Source organism: Pseudonaja textilis, chromosome 4 (assembly GCF_049901715.1).
Source record: "Pseudonaja textilis isolate UNSWEBS1 chromosome 4, rPseTex1.2, whole genome shotgun sequence".
NCBI lineage: Eukaryota > Metazoa > Chordata > Lepidosauria > Squamata > Elapidae > Pseudonaja > Pseudonaja textilis.
This window is the reverse complement of record NC_141993.1, coordinates 47,302,401-47,319,599: the sequence shown is the minus strand read 5'-3', so window position 1 is coordinate 47,319,599 and position 17,199 is coordinate 47,302,401. Positions and strand designations below refer to the sequence as shown.

Sequence of the window (17,199 nt, the reverse complement as noted above, 5' to 3'; positions counted from 1 at the left end):
CAGACAAGGAATAATGGATGGAAACTGAACAAGGAGAGATTTAACCTGGAAACAAGGAGAAACTTTCTGACAGTGAGAACAATCATCCAATGGAACAGCTTGCCGTTGGAAGTTGTGGGAGCACCATCAGTTGAGACTTTCAAGAAGAGATTGTACTGCCATTTGTCAGAAATGGTGTAGGGTCTCCTGCTTGGGCGGGGGGTTGGACTAGATGGCCTACAAGGTCCCTTCCAACTCTGATTATCTGCATATGAACCACTGCCCAAACATCTGAATTTTGATCATGTGACCATGGAAAGGGTGTAACTGTGAAAAACAGTCATGTCACTTTTTTCAGTGCCATTGTAACTTGATCAATCACTAAATGAACTGCTAAGTCGAGGGCTATCTGTATATGCTGCCCAACTCACAGCAATTCTGGACAGTTTAAAAATAATGTTATTATAATTAAGTTGTAAAATTAAACACTACATTTTGTCTCAAGGGTTTTTTTTCATTCATTTTTTTCAATTCAATATTATATGTAGCACAAAAAATTACTGGCTTTGGATAACTGTTTGATTTCCCCCCCCTGGTATAAGCTGCCTATTATCTATATTTGTAAAACATTTATGGAATGTTTAGCAATGTGCTACCACAATGAGAGTTGCCTTGACATTGGTGGCATTGACTAAGCACAGCTTGAAAAAATAGTTTCCTTTGCATCCACCAAGTCTGATTAATTTTTCCTTCATCCAAGGATGGTTACACTATTTTTGAAATTTAGAACAGGCTAAAATAGGATAGGAATGACAAACAAATTGAACTGTTTCTTCGTTATCACTTGTAGTTTCAATCTGGTTGTTTTTCTTCTATTCTAACAAAGTATATTTATGATATACCATAACTTTGTCTTACTTCTTATATCTTCTCCCTGTTTGTTAATAATGTTTCAGAACCATACATTACAGTCTCAATTTATCTTAAGCTTTTCATAATTCAGTTATCTATCATTTGGGGAGAGAATAAATCAATAGCATCTATCCTCCCTTGTTAAAAAAAAAAACTAAAGGGAAATTTATGAAAACTGTCACCTAGGATTCTATCTGCCTTTCTTCAAACTTCTACCAATAGATCTGCAAAAGTCACAGCAGCAGTTGCTATAATAAAGCTTTGCTTGATCAAAACTGCTGCACAGTGAGAAGCAATCCACAGTGGGAAGCAATCCAGAAAAAAAGCAGAACCTGAGAATAGGAGATTCTGCTCATCTAAGTAATCAAGAGATTTGTAATAGGACTGTGTTCCCCCAGATAGGCCCCCTTAGGATGCTTAAGACTTTAAGTGTTAACATCATCGCCTTAAGCTCTGACAGTAGGCAACTGGCAATCAGTGAGATATTTTAGTACAGGCATCATCTCTCTCTGTACCTTGCACCTGTCAGTAATCTAGTTACTGCAACTTTCAGGGACAGTCTTGTATAAAGTGTTTTAGTCTCTTCACATGTTTTAGTCTCCAGTCCCCTAATCATCCTAGTTGCTCTTCTCTGTACTTTTTCTAGAGTCTCAGCATCTTGTATGTTGCAGTAGTCAAGATGAGAATGTGCGTTGGTTCTTACCTGACACGCCATTTCTCTTCGAGCTGCGAGGATCATCCAGAGAGTGGGAGGTGCTTCAGTCCGTGTTGATTGTAGGCTGAGCTTAATTACTGAGGAACGCCCCTCCTCCATCACGTGGCTCCATCAAGGCATTCCCCAGTTTATGCGAAGTCGAGAGGGAAGAGAAATCCGTACTCTCATCTTACTAGACTTAAGGATTCATTGGCCGAAACAAGACCCCACCAGACGGGAAGGATAAGGGTGGGGCTGGATGATCCTCGCAGCTCGAAGAGAAATGGCGTGTCAGGTAAGAACCAACGCCCATTCTCCTTTGAGCTGCTCGGATCATCCAGAGAGTGGGACATACCAAAGCTTGGCTGTCCTACGGGAGGGACCCCGTCTGGCTCGGGAGCCTCTCTGGGTCCTTGAGGACCCGCTGTAGGACACATCTGCCAAACGAGGCCTTAGCTGAGGCAAATATGTTGATCTTGGAATGCCTAATGAAGGGAGACGGAGGAGTCTGGGTGGAAGCCCGGCAATTATCAGTGATTGGGGCCTGAGTGACCCAAGTTACCGGTGTATCCGTATCTCTGGTGGGATGCGCTGTAATTTCACTAGAACTGGCAAGCCTGTGACAAGCGAGATCTGGAGATAGTAGCTCTGATCCAGGGGCCGATGGTTGGAGGGGACACTTTGTGGCCCAATGCCTTGGGTTGAAAGGAAAGGAATAGGGATTCAGACCTCATGAAGAGCTGGGTGCGCATAAAGTAGATGTGAAGGGCACGTTAAAGGCATCTCCCTCTCGCGCGAGGGTTTGGGCAGAGGTTTGGGAGAATGAGCTCCCCTGCCTTGTGAAAGGCTGGGTTGACCTTGGGCAATAAGGCAGAGTCGGGCCGGAGAACCACCCGGACGGCGAGGAAGATGCAGAGGTCCTTTCTTACCGACGATGTTGCAATCTCCGATATTCGACAAGCCGATGCAATGGCCACCAGAAACAGAACCCTGAATGTTAAGAGCTGGAGGGAGGATTCCCTGAGAGGCTCAAGAGGTGCTCAGTGAGGGACACAAGGACCCTATTAAGCTCCCAGGCAGGGTATCAGTGAAAGGTTGGAGGACACAAGTTAGTGGGTTGTCTGAGGGATGCCTTAATACAAGGGCTGACCTGGGATAGGTGACACCGCTTGCCGAGTTATTTCGGGCGACATCATGGGTTCAGTTAGTTGAGGGCCGCCTGGAAACTAAGATGGGATCAATAACCTGATCAGGGAACTTCTCAGTTTTTTTTTTAAAAGAAACGGTTCTGCTCAATCTCTAGACGGCTAGCTAGAGCCAGTGGGATCCGGATGCAGAGGGGCCCCTGAAAAAGGGAGATCCCCCCACAGGGGGATTTTCCAGAGAGGAGCTACTGATAGGTTGTGGAGGGCCGCCAACCAAGGGCGCCTGGGCCAAGAGAGAGCCACCGGAGACAGTTCTGCGTTCTCGGGATCAGCTTCTGTATGACTCTGGGAAACTAGTGCTAGTGGGGATGTGCCTGGGGGCCCTGGGAGCCGGGGGCAACGTAGGGCGTCATGATTCTAGGCCCCATGGGAGGGGAACCTCGAGGAAAATCAGGGGGGTGTGTTGAAGGGGATGTGAAGAGATCCTCGATTGGTAGGCCGAAGATTGTGGTCGCCCCTTGAACAGAGACGGGAGGAGGCGCCGTTCGGATTGGTCCACCATGGCCCTGCTCAACCAATCCGCTTTGGTGATTAACACCCCTGAGATGGCTCTGCTTTAAGGGGGAGGAGATTGCGCTCCGCCCCGTGGCAGAGGCGCTTGGCTTCTCTCATTAAACGAGTGGTCTGGGTGCCCCCTTGTCTGTAGACGTGAGCTTTGGCGGTGACGCTGACGGTGAGGAGGACATGACGCCCGCGTACCTGAGGGAGGAAGCTGCGCAGGGCCAGGAGTATGGCGTGGAGTTCCACCCAATTTATATTGCATACCCGTTCTGTCTCCGACTATCTGCCTTGTGCCGAGAGAGGGGATCTTGCATGATACCACTACACCAGCGGCGCCCTTCGAACGAGTGGATAGAGTGCCCCATTCGGACAGGCAGGCGTCTGTGGCGAGGGAGGACTGTTGGGGCTCCCTGAAGTAGTGGCCCTTGTTGATGGTGGGGATGGACCGCTGGAGGAGAGGGGTAAGGCCCCTTGGAGGGAGGGACCCTGAGCGTGGATTTTTGGATTACTTCTACCAGACGTTTGAAAGAGAGCAGGAACCACTGAGGGGTTCTGATGAGAAAACGGGCCCAGGGAACAATAGAAATGCTTGAGACCAGCCTACCCAATAATTTAGACAATTCTAATAGTGTTGCCTTTTGATCGCCGGATATGTTTGACGGATCCCTGTATGCTAAGGAATCTCTCCGAGGAGAGAACTTTTTTTTTTTTTTCCTTTTAACCAAATGAATTACGGGCTCGAGGTGGTTCATCCGGTTAGATGGCGACAGCTGGCGCTCGCCAGATTACGAGGAGCCCATGGTCTTGGGGGAAAGAGAGAGAGCTCTGGGGTCCCTCTCTGCTGGACGTCTGAGGTGGGGCAGGATGAGGAGTCCCCGAGGTAAAGGTGGAGACGAACGGAGAGGTTCCTGAGGGGAGCCACTAGAGCCGCGAGCACCTTAGAAGGTTCAGGGGACCGATATCAACTCAAAGGGAGGTCCACATAATGAGAGTGGTGAAGGTTGAAATAGAACCTGCGGAATTTGGAGGGGAGAGCCCGGAAGGGGATGGGTAGAAACGCTTCTGGAAGAACAATAGAAGAGAGCCGGTCCCCTTGCCTGGTACCCAATAGGAAGGACTGCAAGGTGTACATCTTAAACCTGCGGAGGCAGGAAAGATTAAGTCGTTTTAGGTCTAGGATTGTTCTCCATCCACCTGAGAGAGTGGGGACCCCAAGAGTTGGGAGCAAAAGGCGCTGTCCTCGTTGAGAGGGTGGGACGGGTTGGATAGCCTGTATGATGGGGTGTGTGTTTCTGAGCCAAGGCGTCAAGAAGAGGCTTCCGCTTGATCCCCTGAGGGGTCTCTTATGGGTGCCACCCCTTCTGTTCCTGTCGCCCGAATCGGCTTGATCCTTTGGAATGGCTGAAAGGAGGGGGGGATCGGTACCTGGGAGGGGAGAGAGGCTGGTAGAAGGGTCGGGGGACCCTCTCCAACATGGCTGGGGGCTCTGGGCTCTGGCCTCCACGAGAGAGGGAAGGATTTTTTTGCTTCGGGGCTCAACTAGCGGGGGTTCCGGAGCTGAGCCGGTGATTTGTCTCCCTTGATGGGAGCAGTAGTCAAGACGTAGTTTGACATTCGCCTGTCAGTGTTTGAGCCAGGGTAGGCCGGGGGGGCTGTGACAAGAGAGGTTAGGGCACTACTGGAGAACTTAACTGAATGGTAGGTGGCGACGGCCGAGGATTCTGCCACGCCGTAAGGTTAGCGATGTCCTGATGAGCCCTTGATGGGATGAGGGCACATGCTGTTATAGTTGACGCATCCATCGGGTCGAGGACCCGGTGAAAGGGGAAGCGGCAGAGCTGATCTGATGGCCCAAGCATAGGCTTGGAGAGCCCGGTATCGTAAGGCTAGTTCAGACCTCTTGTCCTCGGTTGACAGAACCTCCAGAGGATCACAGGGGAGGAGGAGGATGCTAAGCCGACAATGGGCTCATCCCCCTCGAGGGTATTAGGTGGACTGGAGGAGTCTGGATTGGGGATAAAAAACCCCTTGTCCTGGCTGGATGGGGCAGGGGAGGCCCTGGTGGAGGTCAGCTGTTTTAAACCAAGTCAGAGAAGAGGGGCATAGCCGGAATCACTTTGGCTTCCACAACGGGCTGCTTGAAAATTGGAATCCTCTGAACCCTCCTCCGAGGAAGGGAGGGCAGAGGGAGACTGTGTGTACAGGCCAGAGATGCTATTTTGGGGCCTTAAGGATAAGCAATTTGAACAGGAGTGGCTTGAAAGAGCTCACCGAGGAGGAACGGTCGGGGGTAAGACCCTCATCCTGGGACATCTCCCCCTCCGTAGACGTTTCCGACAGGGGTTCACTGCAATGAGATGGATCCAATTCGAATTCTTCCTCCTCCCTGAATTGATCTAGTTACCTTCCTCGTCCCCCTGTTCTCTTTCTGGAAGAGGACAGTCCCTCTGTAAGGTACCTGACTGTGGTAGGATCCGATCCAAGCGGGGACCTGACCGATGGCGACTCGTGTTCGGGAGTCATCGGGAGGAAGCCGGGTCTGGAAATCTGTTGGAGACCTTCCGCAACCCCCTGGCGGATAGCCAGCTCCATCCATGACCTCATTTGTTCTTGAATCTCGATTATGTCCGGCTCCTCTTGGCACAGACCAGCGGCCGTAGAAGTAAGAGTAGCTTCGAGTGCCCGTCTGGTCGGTGGTCCAGGGCCTCCTGCCCCTGGGGAGAGCTGCGCCTGAGGAGGGAAGAATAATCTGGAAAGAAGGGGGGGGTGAGTAGAGGTGGAAGGAGAGGAGGGGGGCTGGAGGCACTGAGAGAGACCCCCTGGATCACCTGAGGAATTCCTTCTCCAATGCTTATGATGCCTTAAGGCGTCTCATACAGCAATAGTGCTTATGTATCACATTGTAGTGCTTTAGAGCTCTCTGTAAGCAGTCCACAGAGTCAGCATATTGCCCCCAACAATCTGGGTCCTCACTCTACCCATCTTGGGAGGATGGATCAGCCTTGAGCCCAGTGGGCCCCGAGCTGCCAAGCTATAGGCAGCTGGCTGCAGAACAGCTTTGCAGTATTGCACTGTCATCACTGTGCCACAGGGGCTCCTCAGAGGCCTTTGAAGTTTCCTTAGCCTGGCTGCGCAAAAGGTGAGACTTATAATTGGCCTTCAAGGAGGGCCTTAGTTGTCATCTGCCATTTTAAGAGGTAAAGATCATACAGAAGGATAATAGAGGTGGTTGGCTCGCCTAGGGTTCGGCCTACGACAAAAGGCCGGGTGTCCTTTTGGCTGGTCCGCATCCCCCTTTTGGAATTTGATGTAAATAATATGTGATATTATTATTATGATTATTACAGGGTTTTCCCATGTATTTAGATTCCATTTTTGTTTCATTGTTGCACATGCTTAGCATGTTAGAAGTACAGGGTCATTTGCCATTGTACTATTAGTAATGCTCTGAGCATTGTTTATCTATATAAAAATATACGTCTATGTATATACAGTGTATATATTCATATATTATTATTTATTTTTAATAATTTATTTTTATTTTATTTTTTATTTTGGTCACATAAATTCTGATCTCAATCTGTGGCAACCCAGGCAAAACTTATCCAATTGGTTAAATGAACACCTGATGCCTCTTTATGGCACTGGGTTGGAGAGATGAGGCCTCCAGCAGCTTTGCTCCCAGACGACAACTGGGAGTACCAGGGGTGCTGCTATACTTTGCCCTGAGCGCTGATGCGGAATAGCCAACGATACCAAAGAGAAAGAGAGGCTCTGAACAAGCTGGGGAAGCCTGTCTGGCGAGCTAAAGCACTCGCAGCGGTCAGAATGGAGATCGGAGAATTGATTAGCTCCCGACCACGAGGCGGTGCCCAAAATGGCGGCCGCCTACCAGTCTAACGTCGGGGCTGCTCAGGGCGGAATTGAGCCCCTCCGGCAAGGCTAGGAGGCCGATAGGGGTGGCGTGGCGTTCATGTGGGGGGAAGAACCAGCGCCGCTTTAAAACGCAAGCAGTTCGAGCCGCTAACATAGAGCGGCTGGAAGCGGCAGGAATTGAGATCGAGGCTGGGGGGGTTAGCGCGAGAGCGCTCAATACCGCCCGTTTTTCTCCCCCCTGGGGGGGCAAGGAACGCGCTCCCCTTTCTCTAGAGACACAGCCAGATTGCACAGAGGCTAAGGAAAAAAACAAAATTAAAGCAAACCTAACTCTCACGAAGCATAAACTGGGGAATGCCTTGATGGAGCCACGTGATGGAGGGAGGGGCGTTCCTCAGTAATTAAGCTCAGCCTACAATCAACACGGACTGAAGCACCTCCCACTCTCTGGATGATCCTCGCAGCTCAAAGGAGAATTAACCAGGATTATGGATAACTATCACCAAGTCCATGAAGTACTCGCAAATTCCAATCTGCTCTTTTTGGGGAAATGCAACCACATAAAAATAAATCCAGATTCTCGTTAACTTTCAGCACCTCCATCTTGTCTGGATGCAATTTCATTTATTTTCTCTCATTCAACCCATAATCAAGTTTTAGCAACATTCAAGGATGCTAATTGCTTTCTTAAAAATAGGCTATGTGAACGAATAGATCTGTATGTATGTGGTATTTAGGATTTTAGTTTTTCTTCAGTATAGTAAAGAAATGCTTCTAACTGTAGAAATAGCTTACCGGTGATATGCTTCCCGACGGTACTTTTTCAGAGCATGGCCATCCATGTTTGCAGGAAGATCTGCTGCATTTTGTAGCCGGTCACTCCATGAAGTTGTCATTTTTACTGATTGATTGATTTTCTTTAAAAGTTAATAAACTATGGGGAAAAAACAAATAAAAGATCTATTTAACATAAATACACATTTCCAAAGTGTTGTCTAATGTTTTCTTTTTAAAGACAAGAGTATTTGGGAATGTTCACAAACACCTGATACAAACAATTTAAATTAGCTAGTTGAGTAAAACATAACAAAATTCAGAAATGTCAGCAAAATTTGGAATTCATACTTCAATGAGTAAGTTTTATGATTTTAAACTAATCACTGTATCTAAAAATTATATTTTTCTGGAAACCTATATATAAAAACCATTTATATTGTCCCCATTTATCCTCTTACTTAATTTCATGATGAATCATAAACCAATCATCAACTTATTTCTTCTGTAATTTTATTTACTTTAAATATATGATTGCTTGTTTTTAAATGATGTCAATGATACAACCTAAAAATAAGGTTGTCTGAACTCTGGCATACTTTCATAAGTCAGTGGGATAAGTACATAACAGTATAGGCGGGCAGCCAGCTAAAATTCTTAATTATAAGTTACTGAAATCCATGGAACCTTTCTTAAATTACAAAAATCTATTTTAAAGTTTATGCATCTGTAAAGAGCTTCAGATAAATACAGAAATGTGTAAACATGCTAAGTAACTGGGAATTTATTTTTATTACGTTGGTCCTGCCATTATCACTATTAAATAACTGATTATTCCTTTTGCAAAATATTTTCAGAGATTTTCTATCATTATCTGATTAAATATATAACATTTTACTAAGTTAATAAAATGAATATGACATTGTGTATATATGGAACACATATACAGATTATAAAAATGGAATAATATTGTTAAAAACTTTTCACTTTGTGACTTATTTTGTCAAAGTGAGATTCAGTTCAATATGCATAGCATTCTGTACAGATCTCTGAGTCAAACTTTGGACATAAATGGCTCCAGATTTTGTCTCCTACATTTAACTTAACTGAGCTATGTCAAATATTTTTTTTAGCTCACTGGAGAAATGCAGAGAGCATGTCTGTTTTATGTTTGCAATGAAACCTCACTTTAACAGACTTATTGGGGCGAGAGCCTATGCAATACCAAGAAAAGTCTGCTGAAATTGGAATTAGAGCATTATAAGGATTTACATTATTTTTGCCAGTTTGCATATTTTGTGTAATTGTGTTATTGCACAAAGGGGGCAAATCACAATAGAAATCTGGTGTGTTACATGCAAAATCCATTATACTGAGATCCAGTAAACAAGGTTTTGTTTACTGGATCTTTTTAGTAAGCATGAATACAATATTTTGGTCTCATCGATTATTGGAATAAAGTGGCAATAACAAAACATTACTAAATCTTACTTTTTCTAGTTCTTTTATGATGAGTCTGCAGAACAAAAAAACATATTATATATTGTAATAAATCCAAGTCACACATTCTTCCAAACACAAATTAAACCTCCTTCAGAGCAGTGAAAATTGCTTTGCTTATTTCACAAATAATCTCAAAGTTAGAAAAAAATATTTTATCTTTTTTTAAAAAAAAAATTCAATATTAATTCAAATGCCAGAAGCTTTAAGATTCTCCAGCCTGCTTCATCACAGCAGGTGGTAATATGAAAAGCAAGGGAAAGAGAAAGAAACAAAAAAAAATTAGATCTAATTTCCCTAGCAGAAGTTCAGGAATAACACAGCTGGGAAATAGCCAAGTGAGAGATTTAACCTGTCTACCATTTGATAACTTATATATTTAATGTATATGCCAATATACATTATGGCAGTGGATTCTTATTAAGTTAATAAAGTTTTGTAACCTTTACACTACTGTTAGGAATAATATGACAAACACTTAAAACTTTACTGGCCAGATCACAAATATTATCTGTCACTATGTTAGACAGATACAATAACAGAAACTAGTTAAAGAAAAAGGACAGAGCTATGCATCAACTACATTAGCTGATTGGTTCACATGACATGCTACTCCCCTATAAAAGATGAAATGGGATTAGATGCACCACCAGCTGTTGTAAGGGGAAGAGAATGGTTTTTAACCACATTTGGAAATTTACCTGAGGCTAATAGTGTTGTTTGCTAATTGTTGAATTTAAAATCCAATTCCGGAAACAACAATACTGTAGCTCACATAACAGATGCAATATCAGGAAGGCCTCCTAACTTGGCTAAAGGGTAGTAAACTACAGGGAATCATGAAAAAACAAAGGAGCTCTAGATGCAAACACACTACAACAATTATTAAAAATATGTTCCAATGTGCTATGTTCTAATAAAAAATTGCTAGGTGCAGATTTTAACACATTGGGAACTTGCCCTCTTTTCCATATATGCACACATCAAAATACAGTATATACATAGGATTTAACATATATTAAAAGATGTTAACCAGAAGGAACACAATACTGATCTAAAATACTATTATAAAAACTACTAAGTTCTTCCATATGGAACACTTCTTTCCTATGTGCTAAAACCTTTCAGTGCTGCTGTTAAAAACTAACTTTTGAAGTACTGTAACCCAGGGGTCCCCAACTACCGGTTCGTGGATCAAATTCTACCGGCACTGCCATCTTGTTTCGATGAGAAAGTGCTTCCGGGTGAACTTTTCCGGTTGGAAAGCGGCGTTTGGGTCCTGAAGGAATCCTTGCGCCTTAGTTTCATCAAGGGGGGGGCGGCTTCGAACGAAGAGCCGTCCCGATGGCGGAGGAGATTAAGAAAGCACAAAAAAGGTACAAAAGAGGAGTTGAAGGTGGTGGGGAGAAGCGGGGGATGGCTGGCTGGCCAGTCGCTCGGCTCGCCTTGCCTTGTCATGCGTGCTGATGCCGGTACCAGGCCACAGATCATTTTGTGATTCCGGTACCGGGCCGTGGCACAAAAAAGGTTGGGGACCACTGCTGTAACCAATCTCAACTTTCAGATTAACAGGGTATGCTATATTTGTGTTTTTTAGCAATAAAAAACAAAAAGAGGGGGAAAGATTCCCGGGATTATTTTACCATAGGGGACAAGATCCAGAAAAACAAGTTTTACGAATAGCTATTATGCTAAAGTCTCATTAAGAAAATTCCAAAAGCAGGAATTTAATAGGGACCTTTCCTTCTATTCTACCTGCATATGTCCAATATTGAAATTCCCATACTTCCCCAATTAGTTTCCATGGAAAGCTATAATGATCAAGAAAAGCTACACAGAAACAAACTTCAGAGAAGTGGACTATTTTCAGTTCTTTATAATAGACAATGTAAACTTGGAATGAATTTGTTAATAAAGAACCACAGTTAGAAATAAGCCAATTGCTTTCCTTTGTGGTGTCTAAACGCTGCTTATTTATCAGAGAATGTCAAAAGGGAGAGAAGTAATAACTTCCCCCAAAAGGACATTTTTACACATGTCCAATCTGTAATTATGAACAAATATTGAAACACTAGACCAGATTACTAATTAGCATATTTTCAAATTAATCATGTACATGCATAGCACCTGATTATGACATCGAACATGTAAACAAGCTAAATACACTACTAACATGGGCAGCATCCTGCCCACATGCTTTTATCTTTCCTGGTGACTTCAATCTACCTCATATTGACTGGGCCCTAAATGAATGTACAACTGAACCCATACACGCAACCTTCTACAATGCTGTTACAAATCTGGGACTGGAACAACTAGTAACCAACAACAATAGACTAAACAATTGCCTCGATCTCATCTTCTGCAATAGTTTGAATTAAATTTACAGAATACAAACTAAAGAACCCTGTTCCAGCAGTGACCACAATATGATTGACTTTTGTCTCAACATACGCCCAAACAAAAATCATCACAATGATGTAATCCCCAATTATAACTTCAAAAAAGGCAACTATGATCTTATAGACAACAATCTCTCATCCCTTGATTAGCAATCTCTATTCACTGGATGCAATGCTGTTGAAGACTATTACAACATATTTTTACTTGAAGTCAAAAGAGTCATCAAACTATATGTACCAACAACAACTCCCAAAACAAAACAAAAAAAAACAGATTACCCATAACAATAAGGAAACTTCAATCCAAAAAGAGATCACTCTGGTGGAAAAACAAATCTGGTCATGTTGCCAATTTCAAAAGCCGATACAAAAATTTATGCCACCAGATAAAGACTGAATGCACCAATTATCACATTAAACAAGAGGAAAACCTTCTATGCACCAATTCCACCCGCGCTTTTTACAATTTTGTAAACAACAAACTAAAAGACGCAAGGTCCATCCCACCCGATAGGACCTAATGGTAAAGACTGCAACGACGACACCATTAAAGCCAACATCTTTAACACATCCTTCAGCTCAGTATTTGTAAACAGCAATGGATCATGCCCAGTATTTCCTAGCTGAACCACAGACAACTACAATGATCTAATACATATTGATTTTACAGAAGACAATGTTGAAAAAGCACTACGCAATCTAAACCCATCTCTATCTTTTGGACCGGATGGAATATGTGCCTACTTCTTAAAAAAGCTATCCACTGCCATAGCTGAATATCTAAGCATAATCTTTGAAAAATCTTTCAGGACCAGCTCCTTGCCTAACCTATGGTCACAAGCCACAGTCATCCCCATCTTCAAAAAGGGAGACCCCAGCCTAGTTGAAAATTACAGACCAATCTCTTTATGCTGCGTCACCTGTAAAGTCATGGAATCAATTATTAACCAATCCATTATCCTCCACCTAGAGACAAACAACCTACTCTCTAATAAACAATTTGGTTTCAGGAAAAAACTATCCTGTAAACTGCAACTCTTACACTGCAAAAACATATGGACTACACAACTCGATCAGGGCAAAGCAATAGATGCAATCTACATAGACTTCTGTAAAGCCTTTGATTCAGTGGTACACGACAAACTACTCCGAAAACTAAAATCTTATGGTATCTCTGGATAACTGCATAACTGTATAGAAATATTCCTGTCAAGCAGACAACAAATGGTCAAATTTGGGAGTGTCCTATCAAATTCTGAACCTGTCAATAGTGGTGTCCCCCAAGGCAGTGTTCTAGGACCAACTCTCTTCATACTCTACATAAATGACCTCTGTGCTCATATTAAGAGAAACTGCGTTCTCTTCGCTGATGATGTAAAGCTATTCAACACCACCGACAATACTGCTACCCTTCAAAAAGATCTTGACTATGTATCAGAATGGTCAAACAAATGGCAACTTCAAATCTCAACAAATAAATGCTCTGTCTTACATATTGGCAAAAAAAATCAGAAAATAAAATACAAGCTGAATAGTCAAGATCTTGTTGATGATCCAAGCTCTGTCAAGGATCTTGGAGTACTCATCTCTAATGATCTAAGTGCTAGAGCCCACTGTAACTACATAGCCAAAAAGGCATTAAGAGTTGTTAATCTAATCCTACGTAGCTTTTTCTCTGGTAATATCACACGTCTAACTAGAGCATACAAAACATTTGCTAGACCAATACTCGAATACAGTTCATCAGTCTGCAACCCACATTACGTATCTGATATTAGCACAGTTGAGAAAGTCCAGAAATATTTCACAAGAAGAGTTCTCCACTCCTCTACTGGTTGTAGAACACCTTATGCCACCAGACTTGAAATTCTAGACCTAACAAACCTTGAATTACGCTGTCTTCGGTCTGATCTAAGTATGGTATATAAAATCATACATTGCAATGTCCTACCTGTCAATGAATACTTCAGCTTCAACCATAACAACACAAGAGCACACAATAGATACAAACTCAAGGTTAATCGCACCAAACTTGATTGCAGGAAATATGACTTCAGCAACAGAGTGGTCAATGTCTGGAATACTCTACCTGACTCTGTAGTTTCTTCCCCAAACCCCAAAAACTTTAACCTTAGACTGTCTACTATTGACCTCACCCCTTTCCTAAGAGGTCTGTAGGGGGCGTAAGCATAAGCGCACCAACGTGCCTACTGTCCCTGTCCTATTGTTTCTTTTATTTTTCTTATATGTACCCATTTCATGTATTCATAACTATGTATATACTTATACCTATTATCTTGTAACCAATTGACAAATCAAATAAATAAATAAAAATAAATAAATATATGCAGTAAACAAACTAACTGCTCACATGGAATATTCTTCAATGAAATACCCTCAAATTGTTAAATCAGATGAAACTTGAATATATGTTAAAATACAGAAGGAACAGAACATCAAATGATTGAAGTAAACCCGCTTTGTAAAATTATGACCAATAAGCTGCTATGATTCTCAACAAGCTGCAATATAGCTAATGACAATGCATGGCTGCATTTTATAGTGCAGGATGGACAAAGGATTGATTGAGGCCTTACTCATTTTCTCCATCCAAGACCAAATTACACAAATTTGCCCTGCAGTCTAAAAGTGAAATGTCTGCACAAGCAAAACAGTATCAGCTGCTGAAGTGAAACAATTTAATAAACTATCTGCATTTCAGTCGTGTTGTCAAATAAAGATGCAAACAAGGTAAGAAAATAGGGTCATGACATTGGAATATCTCTACTTGTAATCTGATAGTCAATGCTGTAGCTAAAATAGCTGACATAAGACCCAAATTTTGCTGCAGATTTTTTCTTAGTCAAGTGATCACTATATGTTAGCTGGCTCAGCATTTATTGCCTGTCAGAAATTATGTAAGATGAGCCTAATACAAGTTTAGATGCATTTTTTTAACAAATGAAAGGGTTTATCAGAGATAAACCAGAGTTCCAATATTTATCTATAGACTTGGATGGTCAGGAGCCGAGCCAGGACACAGAATTGAAGGAACTGTCTTCTAACGAAAATAGAAATCCTGCTAATAATCTTCTTGGGATAGCAAAATGTATCTTGTTAAAGTAAGTTATCTGACAAGATCAGAACTTCTTTGATTATATATTTTTTGAAAAAAAAATATACTTAAATGTTCAATGGTGGTAGTGGCAGAACAGAGCAAACTATGTGGGAGAATCAATACAATTGGATAAGTAAAGTAGGTATGGAACCCCTGAGACTACGAAACCATGGAAGAATTGAAGTTAAATTCTGAAAAAGAACCAATGAAAAGCACAGATCCACATCTCAGAATGACAAGATAGCCAAAATATATCATTTAGCATGTCTCATGCTTGATATCATCTTTGTCGTAACTCTGCAAAGGTAGAAGATCGCAAGTTGACTGATGATTACCAGCACCAAAAAGGAGGCTCAAATTAAATTGTTCCCTTATTGTTCTATGAAAGACACTGAAAAAAATGGAAATAATTCTAAAAAGGTTGGAAGAAAAGCTCTAGAAAAAGCAGGTGGTACAATGAAATTCAATTGAATTGGTAATCTCACCAATATGAAATATATAATATCAATTAATGCTTTGCAATTATTTGTAAAGGTTGTGCAGTCTGCAGGAAAAAAGTTTAAATAGAAAGGCAATCAGAAAAACAAAAAAAGGAACAGCGTTGCAATCAATCTAAAAAAAAGAAAATGAAGAATATTACTCAAGAATTTATTATTGTTCAAGAACTTAGTGGAAAGGATAACAATTGCAATTTTCTTCATATAATGAAGATTAATCTAGCCAAGTTCCATTTGCTCAGTGTTCAGAATAATAAGGCATAGTAAGTAATGCTATAGCATAAATGATATTATAATTTATAATGGCATGTTATAATTTATATATTCTGCTCACAATAGCTACACAAATATATTTGACAGGGAGGATAGGATTTAGTAGCAGCAAAACAGCAACTCTCCTTCTCTCCTGTCCTACCAGCACATTTTGTTGCCCAACACAGATACTCAAAGAACAACAGAACTTTGAACTGCTGCTACTAATCTCAAAAAATCCTAGTTCTTCAGCAATGATTGGACACAGAATCCAATATAATTCTTGCAATTTTACAAATTAAAGTGTATTGTGTTTAAGCTGTCAACACTGGACAGATGGAAAAATGAGGAAAAAAATTCCTAGATTGATTTCTTGCCTAGTTTCACAGAAAACCAAAAGAAATCTGAAAAATAAAGCTTTGTATTCTATATGCAACATGCAGGCATTGTCCCAAAATATAAATAGACCATAAATTTATATAAGTACAAGAATGTTACAATGGTACTAGATCCTCTCAAAGAAAACCACCCATTTCCTTTATAAAGGAAAATTAATGACAACTGAATGAAAAACTGCAAGTGGCCTTCTACCGCTGCACCATAGAGAGTATTTTAACATACTGCACCTCTGTATGGTTTGCCAATTGCACAGGGGCAGATAGGACAGCACTCCAGAGGGTTAATGTCATTGCCCAGAAGATCATTGGTTGCCCCCTCCCCTATTTGGAAGAGCTTTATAGCTCCCACTGCCTTAAGAAAGTTCAAGACATTCTCAAAGATCCATCTCATCCTGGGAACCCTTTTTTTTGAACTATTACCATCTGGCAGATGGTACAGAATAAAAACAAGGACAAATAGGCTGAAAAACAGCTTCTATTCCAGGGTAGTAGCTCTTTTGAATTCTGCTGTATAGTGCAGTGTTGGTGTAGTGTCGGGGGTTTCCGGTTCAATGTGTGAATGAAGGATGTGTGTTTGTGTTTATTTTCATGGTCATGTTCATGATGTGCACTGAAGATGGTGTTTGATTTCATTGTACAAGGTGCAAGGACAATAAAGGAAACTAATTAGATAAATAAAAAGATATAAGGATACTGCTTGGTTTCCTCAACTTGTCAATTAAACCTTTCCAGCTTTGCAGACTGGCAAAGGGGAGGGGGGATAATTCTGTGTGGCGGCAAGCCCACATGTGCAGCCACCGCTCACACAAATGAAACATGTGTACACGCTCACCCACTGCTTGTATAAATGGCGATGTGTGTAGGTGTGCCCGCTCTCCCATTTCCGCGGCCCACTTGCAAACACCTGACAGCTTACTAGTGGGCCGTGACCCAGAGGTTGGGAATCCCTGAACTAAACTGATGAAATCTTCCTCCTGAAACCATGTCTGGGTCTCTGTATGCATGCATGCATGCATGCATTATGGCTCTGCAACATGTTTTAAAGAGATGCTTCCCACAAATGGAAGTGTACATGAAACAGCTCTTTTGAA

The 17,199-nt window shown here is 42.1% G+C and overlaps 1 protein-coding gene across 9 annotated transcripts in view; it reads right to left on the bottom strand.

The window, feature by feature from the left end:
• Nucleotides 1-17,199, bottom strand: part of NT5C2 (5'-nucleotidase, cytosolic II) — a 67,823-nt gene that overhangs the window by 47,887 nt on the left and 2,737 nt on the right. For all 9 annotated transcript variants that reach the window (XM_087932807.1, XM_087932805.1, XM_026704700.2 and 6 more), the window contains exon 2: nucleotides 7,963-8,101. In XM_087932807.1, coding sequence (XP_087788933.1) covers nucleotides 7,963-8,063 — 101 coding nt within the window. In that variant the 5' untranslated portion in view covers nucleotides 8,064-8,101. The remainder of the gene's footprint in view (nucleotides 1-7,962; nucleotides 8,102-17,199) is intronic.